Source organism: Triticum aestivum, chromosome 5A (genome assembly GCF_018294505.1).
Source record: "Triticum aestivum cultivar Chinese Spring chromosome 5A, IWGSC CS RefSeq v2.1, whole genome shotgun sequence".
NCBI classification, from domain to species: domain Eukaryota; kingdom Viridiplantae; phylum Streptophyta; class Magnoliopsida; order Poales; family Poaceae; genus Triticum; species Triticum aestivum.
In genome coordinates, this window is record NC_057806.1 from 564,201,848 (window position 1) to 564,218,708 (window position 16,861).

At 46.3% G+C, this 16,861-nt stretch overlaps 1 protein-coding gene across 1 annotated transcript; it reads right to left on the reverse strand.

Moving 5' to 3' along the window:
* Positions 1-5,060: 5,060 nt before the first annotated feature.
* On the reverse strand, positions 5,061-5,781 carry LOC123107708 (zinc finger protein 4). The gene has a single exon (XM_044529653.1). The coding sequence runs from the start codon at positions 5,730-5,732 to the stop codon at positions 5,253-5,255; it is 480 nt and encodes a 159-aa protein (XP_044385588.1). The 5' UTR covers positions 5,733-5,781; the 3' UTR covers positions 5,061-5,252.
* Positions 5,782-16,861: the final 11,080 nt, after the last annotated feature.

A 16,861-nucleotide genomic window follows, 5' to 3' on the forward strand; every position in this document is an offset into this window, starting at 1 on the left:
AAGATCTATAAGGATAGATCAAAATGCTTAATAATACTTTCAAATGAGCACATACCTTGACATGATCTTGAAGGTGTTCAAGATGGACCAGTCAAAGAAGGAGTTCTTGCCTGAGTTGTAAGGTATGAAGTTAAGACTTAAAGCTCGACCACGGCAGAATAGAGAGAAAGGACGAAGGTCGTCCCCTATGCTTAAGACGTAGGCTCTTCAGTATGCTATGCTGTGTACCGCACCTGAAGTGTGCCTTGCCATGAGTCAGTCAAGGGGTACAAGAGTGATCCAAGAATGGCTCACAGGACAGCGGTCAAAGTTATCCTTAGTAACTAGTGGACTAAGGAATTTTCTCGATTATGGAGGTGGTAAAAGAGTTCGTCGTAAAGGTTACGACGATGCAAGCTTAACACCTATCCGGATAGCTCTAAGTAGAGATACCGGATACGTACAATGGGGCAACAATTTAGAATAGTTGCAAGTAGAACAGTTATTTGGAATAGCTCCAAATAGAGCGTGGTAGCTGCATCTAGGAGATGACATAAAGATTTGTAAAGCACACACGGATCTGAAAGGTTCAGACCCATTGACTAAAACCTCTCTCACAAGCAACATGATCAAACATAAAACTCATTGAGTGTTAATCACATAGTGATGTGAACTAGACTACTGACTCTAGTAAACTCTTGGGTATTAGTCACATGGCGATGTGACCTGTGAGTGTTAATCACATGACAATGTGAACTAGATTATTGACTCTAGTGCAAGTGGGAGACTGTTGGAAATATGCCCTAGAGGCAATAATAAAAGTGTTATTATTATATTTCCTTGTTCATGATAATTGTCTTTTATTCATGCTATAACTGTATTATCCGGAAATCGTAATACACGTGTGAATACATAGACCACAATATGTCCCTAGTGAGCCTCTAGTTGACTAGCTCGTTGTGATCAACAGATAGTCATGGTTTCCTGGCTATGGACATTGGATGTCGTTGATAACGGGATCACATCATTAGGAGAATGATGTGATGGACAAGACCCAATCCTAAGACTAGCACAAAGATCGTGTAGTTCGTTTGCTAGAACTTTGCCAATGTCAAGTATCTCTTCCTTTGACCATGAGATCGTGTAACTCCTGGATACCGTAGGAGTGCTTTGGGTGTATCAAACGTCACAACATAACTGGGTGACTATAAAGGTGCACTACAGGTATCTCCGAAAGTATCTATTGTTTTATGCGGATCGAGACTGGGATTTGTCACTCCGTGAAAACGGAGAGGTATCTCTGGGCCCACTCGGTAGGACATCATCATATGCGCAATGTGACCAAGGATTTGATCACGGGATGATGTGTTACGGAACGAGTAAAGTGACTTGCCGATAACGAGATTGAACAAGGTATTTGATACCGACGATCGAATCTCGGGCAAGTAAAATACCGCTAGACAAAGGGAATTGAATACGGGATTGATTAAGTCCTTGACATCGTGTTTCATCCGATGAGATCATCGTGGAACATGTGGGAGCCATCATGGGTATCCAGATCCCGCTGTTGGTTATTGACCAGAGAACATCTCGGTCATGTCTGCATGTCTCCCGAACCCGTAGGGTCTACACACTTAAGGTTCGATGACGCTAGGGTTATAAAGGAAGCTTGTATGTGGTTACCGAATGTTGTTCGGAGTCCCGGATGAGATCCCGGACGTCACGAGGAGTTCCGGAATGGTCCGGAGGTAAAGATTTATATATAGGAAGTCCTGTTTCGGCCATCGGGACAAGTTTCGGGGTCATCGGTATTGTACCGGGACCACCGGAAGGGTCCCGGGGGCCCACCGGGTGGGGCCACCTGCCCCGGGGTGCCACATGGGCTGTAGGGGGTGCGCCTTGGCCTACATGGGCCAAGGGCACCAGCCCCAAGAGGCCCATGCGCAAGGAAACTTGGAGAGGGAAGAGTCCTAAAAGGGGAAGGCACCTCCGAGGTGCCTTGGGGAGGATGGACTCCTCCCCATCCTTAGCCGCACCCCTTCCTTGGAGGAGGGGGCAAGGCTGCGCCCTCCCCCTCTCCCTTGGCCCTATATATAGTGGGGAAAGGAGGAGCAATCAGACCTAAGGCCTTTGGTTGCCTCCCTCTCCCTCCCGTGACACATCTCCTCTCCCGTAGGTGCTCGGTGAAGCCCTGCAGGATTGCCACGCTCCTCCATCACCACCACGCCGTTGTGCTGCTGCTGGATGGAGTCTTCCTCAACCTCTCCCTCTCTCCTTGCTGGATCAAGGCATGGGAGACATCGTCGAGCTGTACGTGTGTTGAACGCGGAGGTGCCGTCCGTTCGGCACTAGGATCATCGGTGATCTGAATCACGACGAGTACGACTCCATCAACCCCGTTCACTTGAACGCTTCCGCTTAGCGATCTACAAGGGTATGTAGATGCACTCCTCCTTCTACTCGTTGCTGGTCTCTCCATAGATAGATCTTGGTGTTGCGTAGGAAATTTTTTGAATTTCTGCTACGTTCCCCAACAGGGGCGACGGGGGAGGACCGGCGCGGGGGATTGAGAGGGATCCAGTGAGTGTGTGACTGTGAGTGGATCGGATAGAGGAGATAGGGTGGGAGATGTAATGGCTTAGCAGTAGCGCGCTATAGAGAAAGACACTACTGCTAAACTACATAGCAGCATCGCCTTTCACAAAGAAGCGCTACTGCTATGTGTCAGCATGTAAAAATAGACTTATAGTTCAATGTATCAAAAATACATTGATCATCAATGATCCTTTTGTGTACAATCTGATTTGTCAATATGAGTCCTCACCAGTTTAGGAACAAGTGAAGACTCATATTGCAGCCACAAATTCTACACATAGTGTTCAATGAAGACCAAGTGCTTATCAAAGTTTGAGAAGTAACATATTTAAGCTGGTAGAAACTCTCTTCACGGAGCGAAGTGGGACTAAATTTTTGTAGTAAACTTAGCAGTAGCGCTTATTGACGAAATGCACTGCTACTATGCTACGTAGCAGTAGCGTCCGTCGTTATAATGCGTTGCTGCTATAGCTAGCCTCATGGCGGCCTCGTGGGAATTATAGCAGTAGCGCGTCTTTGAGCTGGCGCGCTACTGCTATATTTATTTCAGTAGCGAGTTATTCTTGAGCTCGCTACTGCTAATTAGCAGCAGCGCCTTATTTTAAAGAGCGTTGCTGATAAGATTCTGTGTATAGGCTTTTCCCTAGTAGTGTGCGTAGGACAAGATTGCTCAACATAGATACAAGGACATGGAAGCTTTGGAGGGAAATTTTTTCAAACCAGAGCATTGTTGGGAGTTGCTCCAAAAGTGCGAGAAGTGGAAATTGATTGACAAAGAATCCCCACCAAAGAGAGGCTCACTTACAAACATGGATGAAGATGAGGATGATGATGGCCCAAGAAATTTGCACAAGCCCGATGGCGACAAGAAGACCAAGGAGAAGATGAAGAGAGAGCAAGAAGCATCAAGCTTGAGGGAGAAGATTGATGCCATGGTGCAATCCAACGAGTCGATGTTGTTGAAGTCGTTGGAGATCAAAAAAGAGTTGGCCGAAAAGAAGGCGAAGGAGAAGCAAGAAAAGTGGCAGTTGCTCAAGGAAGAGGGGCTGCGCAAAGCTACCATCGAGGAGAGAAGAGCATGCGCCACCGAAAACAAATCCATGTCCATGTTGCTCGCCGAAGAGAACAAGATCATGTCAATGAACCGCAATGACATGGACGACCTCACCAAAACATGGCATGATATGTCAAGGAGAGAAATCTTGAAGAGAAGAATGGTGGCGTCGGCCGGTCCGTGCTACAGTTCTGGTGATGTTTTCTCTGCTCCATATGGTGGCAATGTGGATGATTTCGGTGCGGGAGTTGGAACAAGCGCCGGAGGTGGATTTGGTGGCGCCGATGAACTCCAAGGTGGACTCGATGGCGCGGAGTGAAGATTGATCAAGATGATGCCGGACATGGGCGCAAACCTTTTGCAAGGCCCTCTTTTGCGTTAGCCGTAATGAACTTGGCTTCTATTTACGCGTAAAACTGTTTATGTCGTTTGAATTTGAACTTGTTTGTGAAATTCTATGTCAAATGCGAGATTTGCAGTTTATGTATTTGCGGGTTGTCACGGTGGTGCCCGAGCAGAACCCGCATAGCCGACCCATAAACAAGCATATTCTGTGAATATATTTTTTTACAAATCCGTTTGAGGAGTCTGCATCTGTGCCAGCCCGCGCCGGCCCGCAAAAGCAGTTTTGCGTAAACTACAAACACGTTTTGCGGGCCGACGAGATGTGGGGTCTGCTAAAATTGCTCTAAACATCAAGTTAGATCATGGTGGATATGTGATCTAGTGTAGCAGCTAGGCTAGGTGTTGCAATAGGCAGAGAGCAGTGACACGGCGGCAATTAAATGTTTTTGCTGTTATATAGCACGCGTGCAACTGAAAATAGCACTTCAACAGCCGCGTTATAATCCTATGCGCGTTAAACAAGGTTCAGCTTGTTGGGGAAAACTGCATCACGCGTTGTATATTTGGTACGCCCGTTTATGCGTGCTGCAAAATCTGAGCTGCTTTAGGTAGGGCTGCTAGATTGGATGCCGTGTTTTTGCGCTTTTGGTCATGCAAAACACCAGCTCAGCATGCTAAAAGGCTATTTCGATGCTGCAAAAAATATATAAAAAAATAGCACGCCGCACAACCACACATCTGTTGAAGATGCTCTAACCGATGAGAAAATGGCCGCCGTTCAGCTAGCAAGTACTCCCTCTGTCCGGAAATACTTGTCATCTCTTTTTATCCATTTTGATGACAAGTATTTTCGGACGGAAAGAGTAACTACCAAGAAATGAGACCCGATCGGTAGACAAGAACCAGACATTTATGTACAAATATGTGCGTGTTTCACGTATATAATAAAAATAATGGGCTAACTTGTAATTTTTCATTTAACTCACTTTAAAATATATCTTATATATATAATATATGAACATACTTATAATAATAAAATACTATATATACTAGTACATAATAGTATATGAGACATGAGGGGGTTTATATATATTGTATAGATGGATGAGCTAAAACAACCCATTGCACTAGGTAGTAGCTATAATTCCAATAATTAACCAATCGCCATGTGCTTGCAATAATTAAGAACATCACCAGTACTTGTTGACACGCTGGGCGCATGCACGTAGTGCCGCTGGAATGTACTCCGTCGTGGCCTGCCCGCCGTCCGTCATGGTTCTCAGAGGCACAGCTTGAGCGACAAGTCCATCTCCGCCGTGGCCTCCCCGCCGGCCGTCGTGGTGCGGCGAGTGCCAGCCCAGCCGCCCATGCCCATGCCCATGCTCATGCTCGCCGCGGGTGAAGCAGCAGAGTAAGCCCAAAGATCACCGTCGCCGTGGAGCCAGCTGTGGGCGTCGGCCGGCGAGGAAGGCGTGGCGGCGGCGCTTTTGCCTGCGTCAGCGTCGCGGCCGCGCTTGGCGAGGGTGCGCTCGAGCTTGTGGGCGTTCTGGTGGCCGCCGAGCGCCTGCGAGCTCAAGAACTTGCGCTGGCAGTAGTTGCACGACAAGGCCTCCTTGCCGTCGTGCTGCTGCTGGTAGTCCGCGGGAGAAAGGGACGCCGGGCGCCAGGTGCCGTGGTGGTGCGTCATCGTGTCGAGGCGGAGGTCGAGGCTGACGCCGTTCAGCGGCGGCTGGTGCGCCTGCGGCGCCTCGCCCTCCATGGTCGACGCCCCGAGCCGGCGCGCCGAAGGTGGTGTGCGCGCGCGGGAAAGTGTGGAGGATGAAGGAGAAGGAGGTGTCAAGTGTGAACCAGCGCGCCGGTATATAAAGAGCAGCGAGCCCACTGGGTGAACCGGTGCTTGCCCGTTTAGAAGCAACTTAGCAGACCCCACAAAATATCGGCCCGCAAAACGCGTTTGCAGTTCGCACAAAACAGCTTTCACAGGCCGGTGCGGGCTGACACAGATGCAGACCCTTCAAACGGATCCGTAAAAAAAAAATATTTGCGAAATATGTTTTTTTACGGATCGGCTATGCAGGTTCTGCTCTTTACGCCGCTGCATCCCCGCATATCATCAGCCCGCAAATCTCGAATCCAACATAATTCAACAATAAAAAACAAACTGAATTATTCAAATCAAACATAAAACAATAATCATCCGCATTACAAATAATTATTCAATTCACCGTAGCAAACTTAAAATAATGCAATACAAAATTTGTCATGAATACAAAAATTAGTCATTGTCCAGCCCTTTGCCAATGGTGCTCAATAAGACCTTCCTGAAGCTGAAAGTGTGTGTCTGCATTTTCAATCCCCTTGTATGTCTGAAGAAAAGCTCTAATGCGGTTTGGGTCTCTAGCTGGTTTGACACGGCTACCCATACTGTCGTAAAAGAATTCTAAGTTCATTCCTCTCTCATCTTCAAGAATTATATTGTGCAGGATAACACGGCAAGTCATGATGTTTTTTAGGGTTTTCTTATCCCAAAAACGAGCAGGACCACGAACAATGGCAAACCTAGATTGCAAAACACCGAATACTCTCTCAATGTCTTTTCGGGCTGCCTCTTGCACCCTTGCAAATTCACATTGTTCTTTTGTTTTGGGTTCTTTGATGCTCTTGATAAATGTGCACCAAGGAGGATATATACCATCTGCAAGATAGTATCCCTTTGTGTATTCATGCCCATTGATAGTGTAGTTGCAAGTAGGAGCATCACGACTAGCAAGCCTAGCAAACAAACGAGAGCGTTGCAACACAATTTTCACAAAAAGGGATCGGCGCATTCGGTACCTTCTGCGGAAGAGGTGTGCAGGATATGTAGGATTCTCCGAAAAATAATCTTGCATCAACATCTCGTTTCCAAGATGGCGATTCCGCGGAATGCACAGACGCCGGACAGTAGATCCTCGTCTCCTCTTCCGGTACTCGTCTTCATGCTCCTTCACGACAGGCGCCATGACCAATGTTTGCTGCCGAAAGGTCGCAAGCATGGTCTCCACATCCGAGTCGTCCGAATCGGATAGCAAGAACTTCTCGCACGGGGTCAACTCCATCTACACGCACACCGGCGCGTCAATCTACTACACAGCTCGCAAAAATCACAAAAAGGGACTAACCGGTGGCGAGTTTGATGCGGTCGGCGGCGAAGAGGGTGGTGCGCTCGGCGGTGGTCGATCCCAGCGGCGGCGGCGACTGGGGGGCGGCTCTTCTCGCCGAATTCGGAGGGGCGGTGTAGCGGCTCGGCGCGGGAGGGTGTGGGGCGGCCCCGCGGAGCGATTCCGCCCGCAGATATGGCCAGAATCGCCGGCGGCGGGCGGGCAGAAATAAGGGCGGACGGCGGCGGGAGGAGGGGGAAAAGAGCGCGGGCTGAAATGTCCCTTCCGCCAACTGCTTCTCTGTGATGCAGGGCACCGCAGCAGCGAGGCGGAAACCCGCGTTTTCCTGGGTTGGGGTGGGGAATTTGCCGCGCCCCCTAAAAATTTTTGCGGGCCGAGGCGGGATGCGGGGTCTGGTCGGGTGATACGTCTCCAACGTATCTATAATTTTTGATTGCTCCATGCTGTATTATCTACTGTTTTGGACATTATTGGGCTTTATTATCCATATTTAAATTATTTTTGGGACTAACCTATTAACCGAAGGCCCAACCCAGAATTGCCATTTTTTTGCCTATTTTAGGGTGAAAAGGAATATCAAACAGAGTCCAAACGGAATGAAACCTTCGGGAACATGATTTTTTCACCGAACATGATCCAGGAGACTTGGACCCTACGTCAAGAAACAAAGGAGGAGGCCACGAGGTAGGGGGGCGCGCCTACCCCCCCAGACGCGCCCTCCACCCTCGTGAGCCCCCTGTAGCTCCACCGACGTACTCCTTCCTTCTATATATACATACGTACCCCCAAACAATCAGATACGGAGCCAAAACCCTAATTCCACCGCCGTAACTTTCTGTATCCACGAGATCCCATCTTGGGGCCTGTTCCGGAGCTCCGCCGGAGGAGGTATCCATCACGAAGGGCTTCTACATCAACACCATAGCCTCTTCGATGAAGTGTGAGTAGTTTACCTCAGACCTTCGGATCCATAGTTATTAGCTAGATGGCTTCTTATCTCTTTTTGGATCTCAATACAATGTTCCCCCCTCTCTTGTGGAGATCTATTCGATGTAATCTTCTTTTTGCGGTGTGTTTGTTGAGACCGATGAATTGTGGGTTTATGATCAAGTTTATCTATGAACAATATTTGAATCTTCTCTGAATTCTTTTATGTATGATTGGTTATCTTTGCAAGTCTTTTCGAATTATCAGTTTGGTTTGGCCTACTAGATTGATTTTTCTTGCAATGGGAGAAGTGCTTAGCTTTGGGTTCAATCTTGCGGTGTCCTTTCCCAGTGACAGTAGGGGCAGCAAGGCACGTATTGTATTGTTGCCATCGAGGATAACAAGATGTTTTTTTTTATCATATTGCATGAATTTATCCCTCTACATCATGTCATCTTGCTTAAGGCGTTACTCTGTTTTCATGAATTTAATACTCTAGATGCATGCTAGATAGCGGTTGATGAGTGGAGTAATAGTAGTAGATGCAGGCAGGAGTCGGTCTACTTGTCTCGGACGTGATGCCTATATACATGATCATACCTAGATATTCTCATAACTATGCTCAATTCTGTCAATTGCTCAACAGTAATTCGTTTACCCACCGTAAAATACTTATGCTCTTGAGAGAAGCCACTAGTGAAACCTATGGCCCCCGGGTCTATCTTCATCATATTAATCTTCCAATACTTAGTTATTTCCTTTGCTTCTTACTTTGCTTTTATTTTACTTTGCATCTTTATCACAAAAATACCAAAAATATTATCTTATCATATCTATCAGATCTCACTCTCGTAAGTGACTGTGAAGGGATTGACAACCCCTTATTGCGTTGGTTACGAGGAGTTATTTGTTTTGTGCAGGTACTAGGGACTTGCGTGCAGCCTCCTACTGGATTGATACCTTGGTTCTTAAAAACTGAGGGAAGTACTTCCGCTACTTTGCTGCATCACCCTTTTCTCTTCAAAGAAATCCAACGCAGTGCTCAAGAGGTAGCATCGGGCAGGCTTTCCGGCCCGTACCCGCATTTTGGCTGTTATTTTGCGGGTCGGGGGCGGATGCGGGGTCTGCTAGAGTTGCTCTTAGCCGGGTTGCCATTGCTTCGGCATTTTTTTTCTTTCAAAAAAACACTCTCTCGCGGCGCTACATTTTTGCTTTTCACATAAAGGACTTTTTTCTTTTCTTTTGTAACATTAATAACATGTTCCGTGTTTGTATTCACGCATGGCTAAAGAAAATACACAGGAGCTCCTGGGTGCTCCACACCCTTATACAAATATTAAACTAAAAAATACAAAAAAAGTCAGAAAAAATTGAAATTTGGGGTATCAAACCCGGATTCTCAATCTACCCCAGTGTGAAATTTCGTGAAAAAATATGTATCCGTGAAGAAGGAAATATTGTCCTAACAAAAATCCATCTAAACAGTTTTTTTTTCTACACATAGGAATTTTTTGTCATTTTTGTCACGAATACGTTTCCTCGTATTTTTTCGCAAACTTTCACGCGGGAGTACATCGTGAACCCAGGTTTGATATCTCAAAATCTCAGACTTTTTTTCAAATTCTTGGTATTGTTTTGAATTTAATGTTCATATAGAGGCGTGGAGCACCCGAATGCTACAAATTCGCTTCCCATGACTAGCTGCTACACTATGAGCGCCCGGAACTACTTTGCGGCCGACACTTCATGCCCGATTTGCAGACGATACTTTATCCAGCGGCTGTTAGACACTTGCTCTGAGCCATGCATGGTTGGATTTATAGCGTCGTCTCTAAATCGGCCGAACAGTGTCGTCCGTGTACCCTTCTCCATTCATGTCATGAGCGCCCTTCTCCATTCATGTCTTTTCAATCCATATGATGCAACCAGATCCTGAGACGCTTGAGACACGATTTGAAGCCGACCGGGTACATGTCACCAGTGGCGGAGCTTGAAAAGAAAAGTTGGACGGGCCAGAGAGCACAATAGTTTTCAAATTCTAAAGCATATATACTATTTCAATATATATAGTCAGTACACCTTCTGTTCACATTGAATACAAGATGAGCATTTGACCATCAGGCAAGGCTGTGTGTACAAATCAACATTCCTTTCCTTCACACATTCCATGGCTGTCTACACCTCAACTTGTAACCTGTAAACATAATGGAGTGAATTATTTATGCTACAGCAAGGCCAATTGCCCAATTGTGTAAACAAAATTTGCCTACTAAATTAGAAACCGTCTATTGTGGTATGTGGTCTTGGACACTAGACAGTAAAACTACAATGATCTTCAGTGAAATATTCAGCCAACTGGGGATTTTGAGGATGACTCAATATAAATGAACAATATGACCTAGGTTCAATTTAGGGGAAAAAACTTGGGAATGATTTGAATCGATTTACCTGCGCAACTTGTAAGGATTCAGAGAAGGATTTGCCCAGCTGGCAATTTACAGCCTCGCGCCCTTGCCGGCTTACCGGCTCACCGCTCGCGGCTGCATGTGCGCGTCCGCCGTGGGTCGGCTAAGCAGTGGTTGTGGCCGGTGGGGTGTCTGAATGTTGGATGAAGGGAACTAGGGAAGGGAGGGACTGATGTGCGCCGCGCCCGTGGGCGGTGGCCGGCAGCGACGGGTGCTTCGTTGTGTGCTTTTCTTTGGGAGGAACGAATGTGGCTGTGTGAGGCAGAGGCTGACCGTTCACGATGTGTCATGTGTGTTGTATCGATTGTGGGCTGCACTGCGTACTGGTGATGGGCTGGGCCCGCTAGGTATGAAGCATACATATATATAAAAAATTAGCTCTAGACCTGGGCGGGCCACGGCCCACTCGGCCTTGCAAAAGCTCCGCCAGTGCATGTCACTATCAATGTCAATGTGTACACTATAGCCGTGTGGAATTAGGCCGGGAATGCTAACAAACCATGGAATGAACCCCCTTTCCGTCAATAGGAAGCTAAACACAGTTCAAACAGAAGACTGCTAATTTAAGACGGCTGTCGTTCTTGTTTTGTGTAGTCTCTGGTTTTAGTAGAACAAATTCCACATAGCTAGCACGCTACATGCAAGTGATCTTTTTTTAGAAACTTTGTGTGTAAGAAGCTAAAGAGAGTTCCGACAAAAGGCGCCATGCTAAGTACATTGAACCAATTGAAGAAGCTAAGGAGAGTTCCAACAAAAGGCACCATGCTAAGCCGTAGGTACACGAGTTCTTTCCTTACAAACCATGCGTCCAAGAAGAAGCTAAAGAGAGTTACAACACAAGGTGCCATGCTACGCACTACGTAATATTCCTTGGCAACACTTGAAAGAAACCATTGAAAGAACCTCAACAACGAGCTCAATATAGATCAAACAGAAAAAAAAGTAATAGATCTTGAGGCCCTGTTTGGCCAAGCTTGAATCAGTTATGGTTTCGGTTTTCTTTCGGCTTCATTTTTGTAGATAGACACACACCACAAAACTAGAATGCTACCTGCAAGGGGTCTTTTCATTTAAGAACCATAAGTATAGAAGACGCTAAAGAGAGTTTCAGTAGAAGGCGCTATGTTACGCGGTGCGTACATGAGTTCCAACAAAAGGCACCGTGCACATGAAAGCCCTGTTTGGTCAAGCCTGGCTTCACAATTGATCTTAGACAAGGGAAGAAACCAATTAGGCCAAAACTTCTAGGAATATATACATGTAAGGAAACAAACATTCTGTCGAGTGGAAGTAAGAGAGGTGGAATATAGATGCCGGACGAGGATCCCCTAATTAACGTGGGCTATCCTACCATTGGGTCACTGACATGTGGATCCTACCAAGCATGGGTCCCACCTGTCAGCGATCCAAAGGCAGGGTAAGGCAGGGATAGGTACGTCAGAGGATCCATGTCCATAGATGCCATGATGCACACAAAATGCCAGCTTGTACGTACATTAGATAGATTTTCAGCGACCAATTGAATGTTTTTTTGAATCACTTTCTTGCTTATGCGATGTGCACATTATGGCCACACCGGGTCAATTAAGCTCTGCCTCCATATAGGTCAATGTGTCTTATTGAAAGAAATTAAGCCGAGACCGGTAAGAAACTATCGAGAGAACGTTAGGAGGAGCAAAATATAGTTCAAACAAGAAAAATCATAATAGACCTTGAAGCCCTGTTTGGCCAAGCTTGAATCAATTATGGTTCGGGTTTTCTTTCTTCTCCACTTTTTTTTAGAACGACACACACCACACAACTATAACTCTACCTACAAGGGCTATTTTCCTTTAGGAACCATGTGTACAAGTGCAATAAGAATCTAAAAAGAGTTCCACCGAAAGACACCATGCTACGCAATACGTACATGGGTGCTTAATAGGAACTGTTTATAGGAAGAAGCTAAAGAGAGTTCCAACAGAAGGCGCCATGCACATGAAAGCCCTCTTTAGTCAAAGCCTTGGCTTCACAATTAATCTTAGACAAGGGAACAAACTGATTAGGCCAAAACTTCTAAGAACATATACATGGAAGGAAACATATGTTTGATTGAAGTAAGAGAGGTGGAATATAGATGCCATGATGCATGCAAAATGCCAACACATACACACACTAGAAACATTTTCAGCAACCAATTCGGTGTTCTTTTCAATCACTTGCTCGCTTACGCGATGTGCCCATTATGGCCATGCTAGGCCAATTAAGTTCTGGCTGCACATAGGTCAGTGGGTCTTACTGAAAGAAATTAGGCCCAGACTCGTAGAAAACTATCGAGAAGACATCGGGAGGAGCTAAACATAGTTCAAACAAGAAAAATTGTAATATACCTTGTGGCCCTGTTTGGCCAAGCTTGAGTCAGTTGTGTTTCCTTTTTTTTCTTTCTGCTCCACTTTAGTAGAACGACACACACCACACAACTAGAACGCTACCTACAGGTTTTTAGGAACTGTGTATAAGGAGGTGCTTCAAAAAAAAAACTGTGTATAAGGAGAGCTAAACAGAGTTCCAACAGAAGGCGCATGCACATGAAAGCCCTGGCTTGACAATTTATCTTAGACAAGGGAAAAAACTGATTAGGCCAAAACTTCTAAGAATGTATACATGGAAGGAAACACACATTTCGTCGATGAAGTAAGAGAGGTGGAATATAGATGCCACAATGCGCACATAATGGCAGCACAAACGTACACTAGAAAGATTTTCAGCAACCAATTTGATTTTTTTAATCACTTGCGCTCTTACGCGATGTGCCCATTATGGCCATGCCGGGCCAATTAAGCTCTCGCTCCACGTGGGTCAATGCGTCTTAATGGAAGAAATTAGACTGACACTGGTAAGAAAATATCGAAAGAATGTCAGGAGGAGCTAAATATAGTTAAAAAAAATCATAATATGCCTTGTGTCCCTGTTTGGCCGAGCTTGAATCAGTTGTCATTCCGGTTTTCTTTTGGCTCCACTTTAAGTAGAACGACACACACTACACAACTAGAATGCTACCTACAAGTGCTCTTTTCTTTTAGGAACTATGTGTATAAGATGAAGCTAAAGTGAGTTCCAACAAAAGGCGCCATGCTGCAGAGTACGTACATGGATTCTTTTTAGGAACTGTGTATATGAAGAAGCTATAGAGAGTTCAATAGAAGGCTCCATGCACATGATTGTTTGGTCAAGCCTTGGCTTCACAATTAATACTCCCTCCGTTCGGAAATACTTGTCCCAGAAATAAATAAAATGAATGTATCTATAATTAAAATAAATCTAGATACAACCATTTTGAGGACAAGTATTTCCGGACAAAGGGAATATTAGTCAAGGGAACAAGTCGATTAGGCCAAAACTTCCAAGAACATATACATGGAAGGAAACATACGTTTCGTCAAGAGGAAGTTGGCGAGGTGGAAAATGGGAGCACCTATTGGACCCTCTTTGCTTCCAACAGCGCGCAGACGCACAGAGAGACCCGCGACTGGGCCTGCCCACTAACAGGAAACGAAGGGGTCCGCGACGTAAAAAATAACATAAACGAGCGAGTCGCTGCCTGCCACTAGCCACTAGAACTGACGGCTGTTTCTGCTATAAAGGAACCGCAATTTGTTTTTTAAATCTCACAGAAGCAGCACATTAAGACAATCTTTACAAATTTTAGACGTTTCTTGAAAATTTAGGAAAACAATTAAATGCCGAATATTGTTCTGAAAACAAAAATATATTTGGAATTCGAAACATTTTTTACTCCCCATATATAAGAAGAAAATTTGAATTTTTTTTGAATCCCGAACATTTTTTAATCTGTGAACAATTTTTGAAAACAGGAAAAAATTTCAAAGTTCCAAAAAATAGAAACACAAACATATTTTGAAATCCGCAAACAACTTTTTAATACGCGAACATCTTTTGAATACATGTACATATTTTGATCTATGAACTTTTATTGAAAAATTAAAACATTTTTATTGAAAACACTAAAATCTTTGAGAAATTAGAACACATTTTTAAATACTAAACAATTTTTGAAATGTGAGAACAATAATTAACATTCCAAAAAAATTGAAAACATCAACAAATTTTGAAACTCTGAACTTTTTGAAAATGCGATTTTTTTAAATTCAGAATATTTATTGAAATTGTAAACACATTTTTAAAACATGAATAAAACATGACATTTTTGGGAATGCAAGAACATTTTTTAATACTCTAAAATCTTTTGAATCTGTGAACAGTTTTTGAAAATGAGAATATTTTTTTGGAAAACGCATACATATTTTGAAAAAATGGAACACATTTTGAAATTCCAGAGCATTTTTTGAGTTTATGAACAAATTCCAGAGCATCTTTTGAATCCGGAGCTGCGGGTGCGCGCGCTGACAGCTGTGTCCTGAGGCTCCGGCTTGACGGGGCGGAGGCAGGGAGAGTCGGACGAGCGGACGGACGAGGAGGAGGACGCCCCCGGTCCATGCGCCTCGGCGTCCACGAGCTCCCACGCCGGCGAGAGATGGACGGGGGAGTGGGGTACTCCAGCCTCGGCGTGTTGCCGCCCTCGATGTACTCGAGGACGGCCTCCAGCGTGCGGCCGGGCACGCCCCATCATCGGCGCCGGTCTTCGGAGTTGAGCCTGCCGGAGGGCACGACGCCGTTGGTGGCCTTGAGCTGCTCGGCGTGGCGGCGACGGAAGTAGGGCTCCCAGAACGGGCTGTCAGGGATGTACCGTGGACCTTCCTTCGCCGCCCGCGGTAGAGAGGCGCAGATACACGCGATCTCTGCACGCCGCGCCGCCCCGGTGGGCGGTGGTGGCACCGGGACCCCACCGGCGCTGATCCTCCACGACTCGGGCACCTGCATGTCCGGCGGGACCGGGTACTCGGCCTCGAAGAGGAGCCGAGTTTCGTCCTCGTGAAGGTGGCGGCGACCGAATCCGTTCGCCGCCGCGCCGTCGCCTGGGAAGCGCTCGGCCATGCTTTGAACTGGAGACGGCGAGAGGAGAGGGAGGAAAGGGGGAGAAATGTCGCGTTGGCGATGGATACTCTGTGCGTGTCACCGGTGCGCTGGGGTCGGCTTATATAGGCGGAGGCGCCGCGCGTACGCGTGGCCGCCGCGTGTACGTGTTGCGGGCGAGGGGACGCGCATCGTCCGGTCTTCACTGCGCCGCTCGTGAGGCATCAATGGAGGAGGCTGACCGGCGCGACAGCTTTGACATTGATTCGCCACGGAAAACGAGGCGATGAAGATGACGAAGCAGCGAGAAGAGAGACGAGTCGCTGGCAAGGAGGGCCAACGGCTGTTTCGCGCCAAAAATGATTCGCCCGGCGTCCGCGAACGCTCCCCAGCGCGCCGGGTTCGGGTTGGGTCCGCCGGCGCCAATTTCGGCCCAAGCCGGCGAAAAATGGGCTATTGAAGGCGCGACTGTGCCGATTTTTCAACGCCGACGGCCGAAAAGTCGCTTGGGAGGCCTTGTTGAAGGCACGGCTGAAGATGCTCTCGGGACTTGGGATTGCTCAGCAGGGGGAGTTACTGAATGCCTTAGCTCACTTTTGAGCATGCATGTATGGCCCACCAACGCACACTCATTGGCGGAGATACGCTACTGCATGTCATGTCTTGGATTGGATCGCTCAGCATGATCGTTGCTTGTCATCAGTCATTATGTAGCGTATCGACTTTGGAGACCAAGCATGGATCTGTCAGTGTCCGTTAATCCCGGCTGAACTTTCGATGCTAATTCGTGACCGTCCATCCACGATGCATCCTGGTGAGAGAAATACCTGTGTCACCGTAAATAAGGGTCAGTTTTCTGCCACCCATGTGTTGCGTTATGTTATGTTGAGTTGGGTGTGATCAGTAAACGTCTAGTCTATCAATGGTATCTGTGAGACTGTGACTCTTGTGTAGTATAGCTTACTAGCTTACTGGGCCTTCTCCGAGCCTGCAAGGCGATGTCTTGCAGCCGAGTGAGCAAGCAAGCAACTTCCAAGGAATAGCTGGAAAAAACCCGGACCTCACGTCAAAGTAAACGGAGAAGACATGCCCAAAGCCAAAACCCTAATGACAACGGTGGATATGAATATACTCATTTCTCTCTCCATACATTCACTATGCTGTCTAAGTATGTACTCCCTCCGTCCGGAAATACTTGTCATCAAAATGGATAAAAGAGATGTATCTAGAAGTTCTAGATACATCTCTTTTTATCCATTTTGATGACAAATATTTTCAGACGGAGGAAGTATATGGTTAGGACAACTAATTCTACAAACCTAAATAGGTCATCCCCATTACCTTTATTATTCATCAAAGAC

Coding starts and splice junctions, on each gene's coding strand:
- LOC123107708 (XM_044529653.1), bottom strand. CDS start 5,732: ATGGAGGGCGAGGCGCCGCAGGCGCACCAGCCGCCGCTGAACGGCGTC.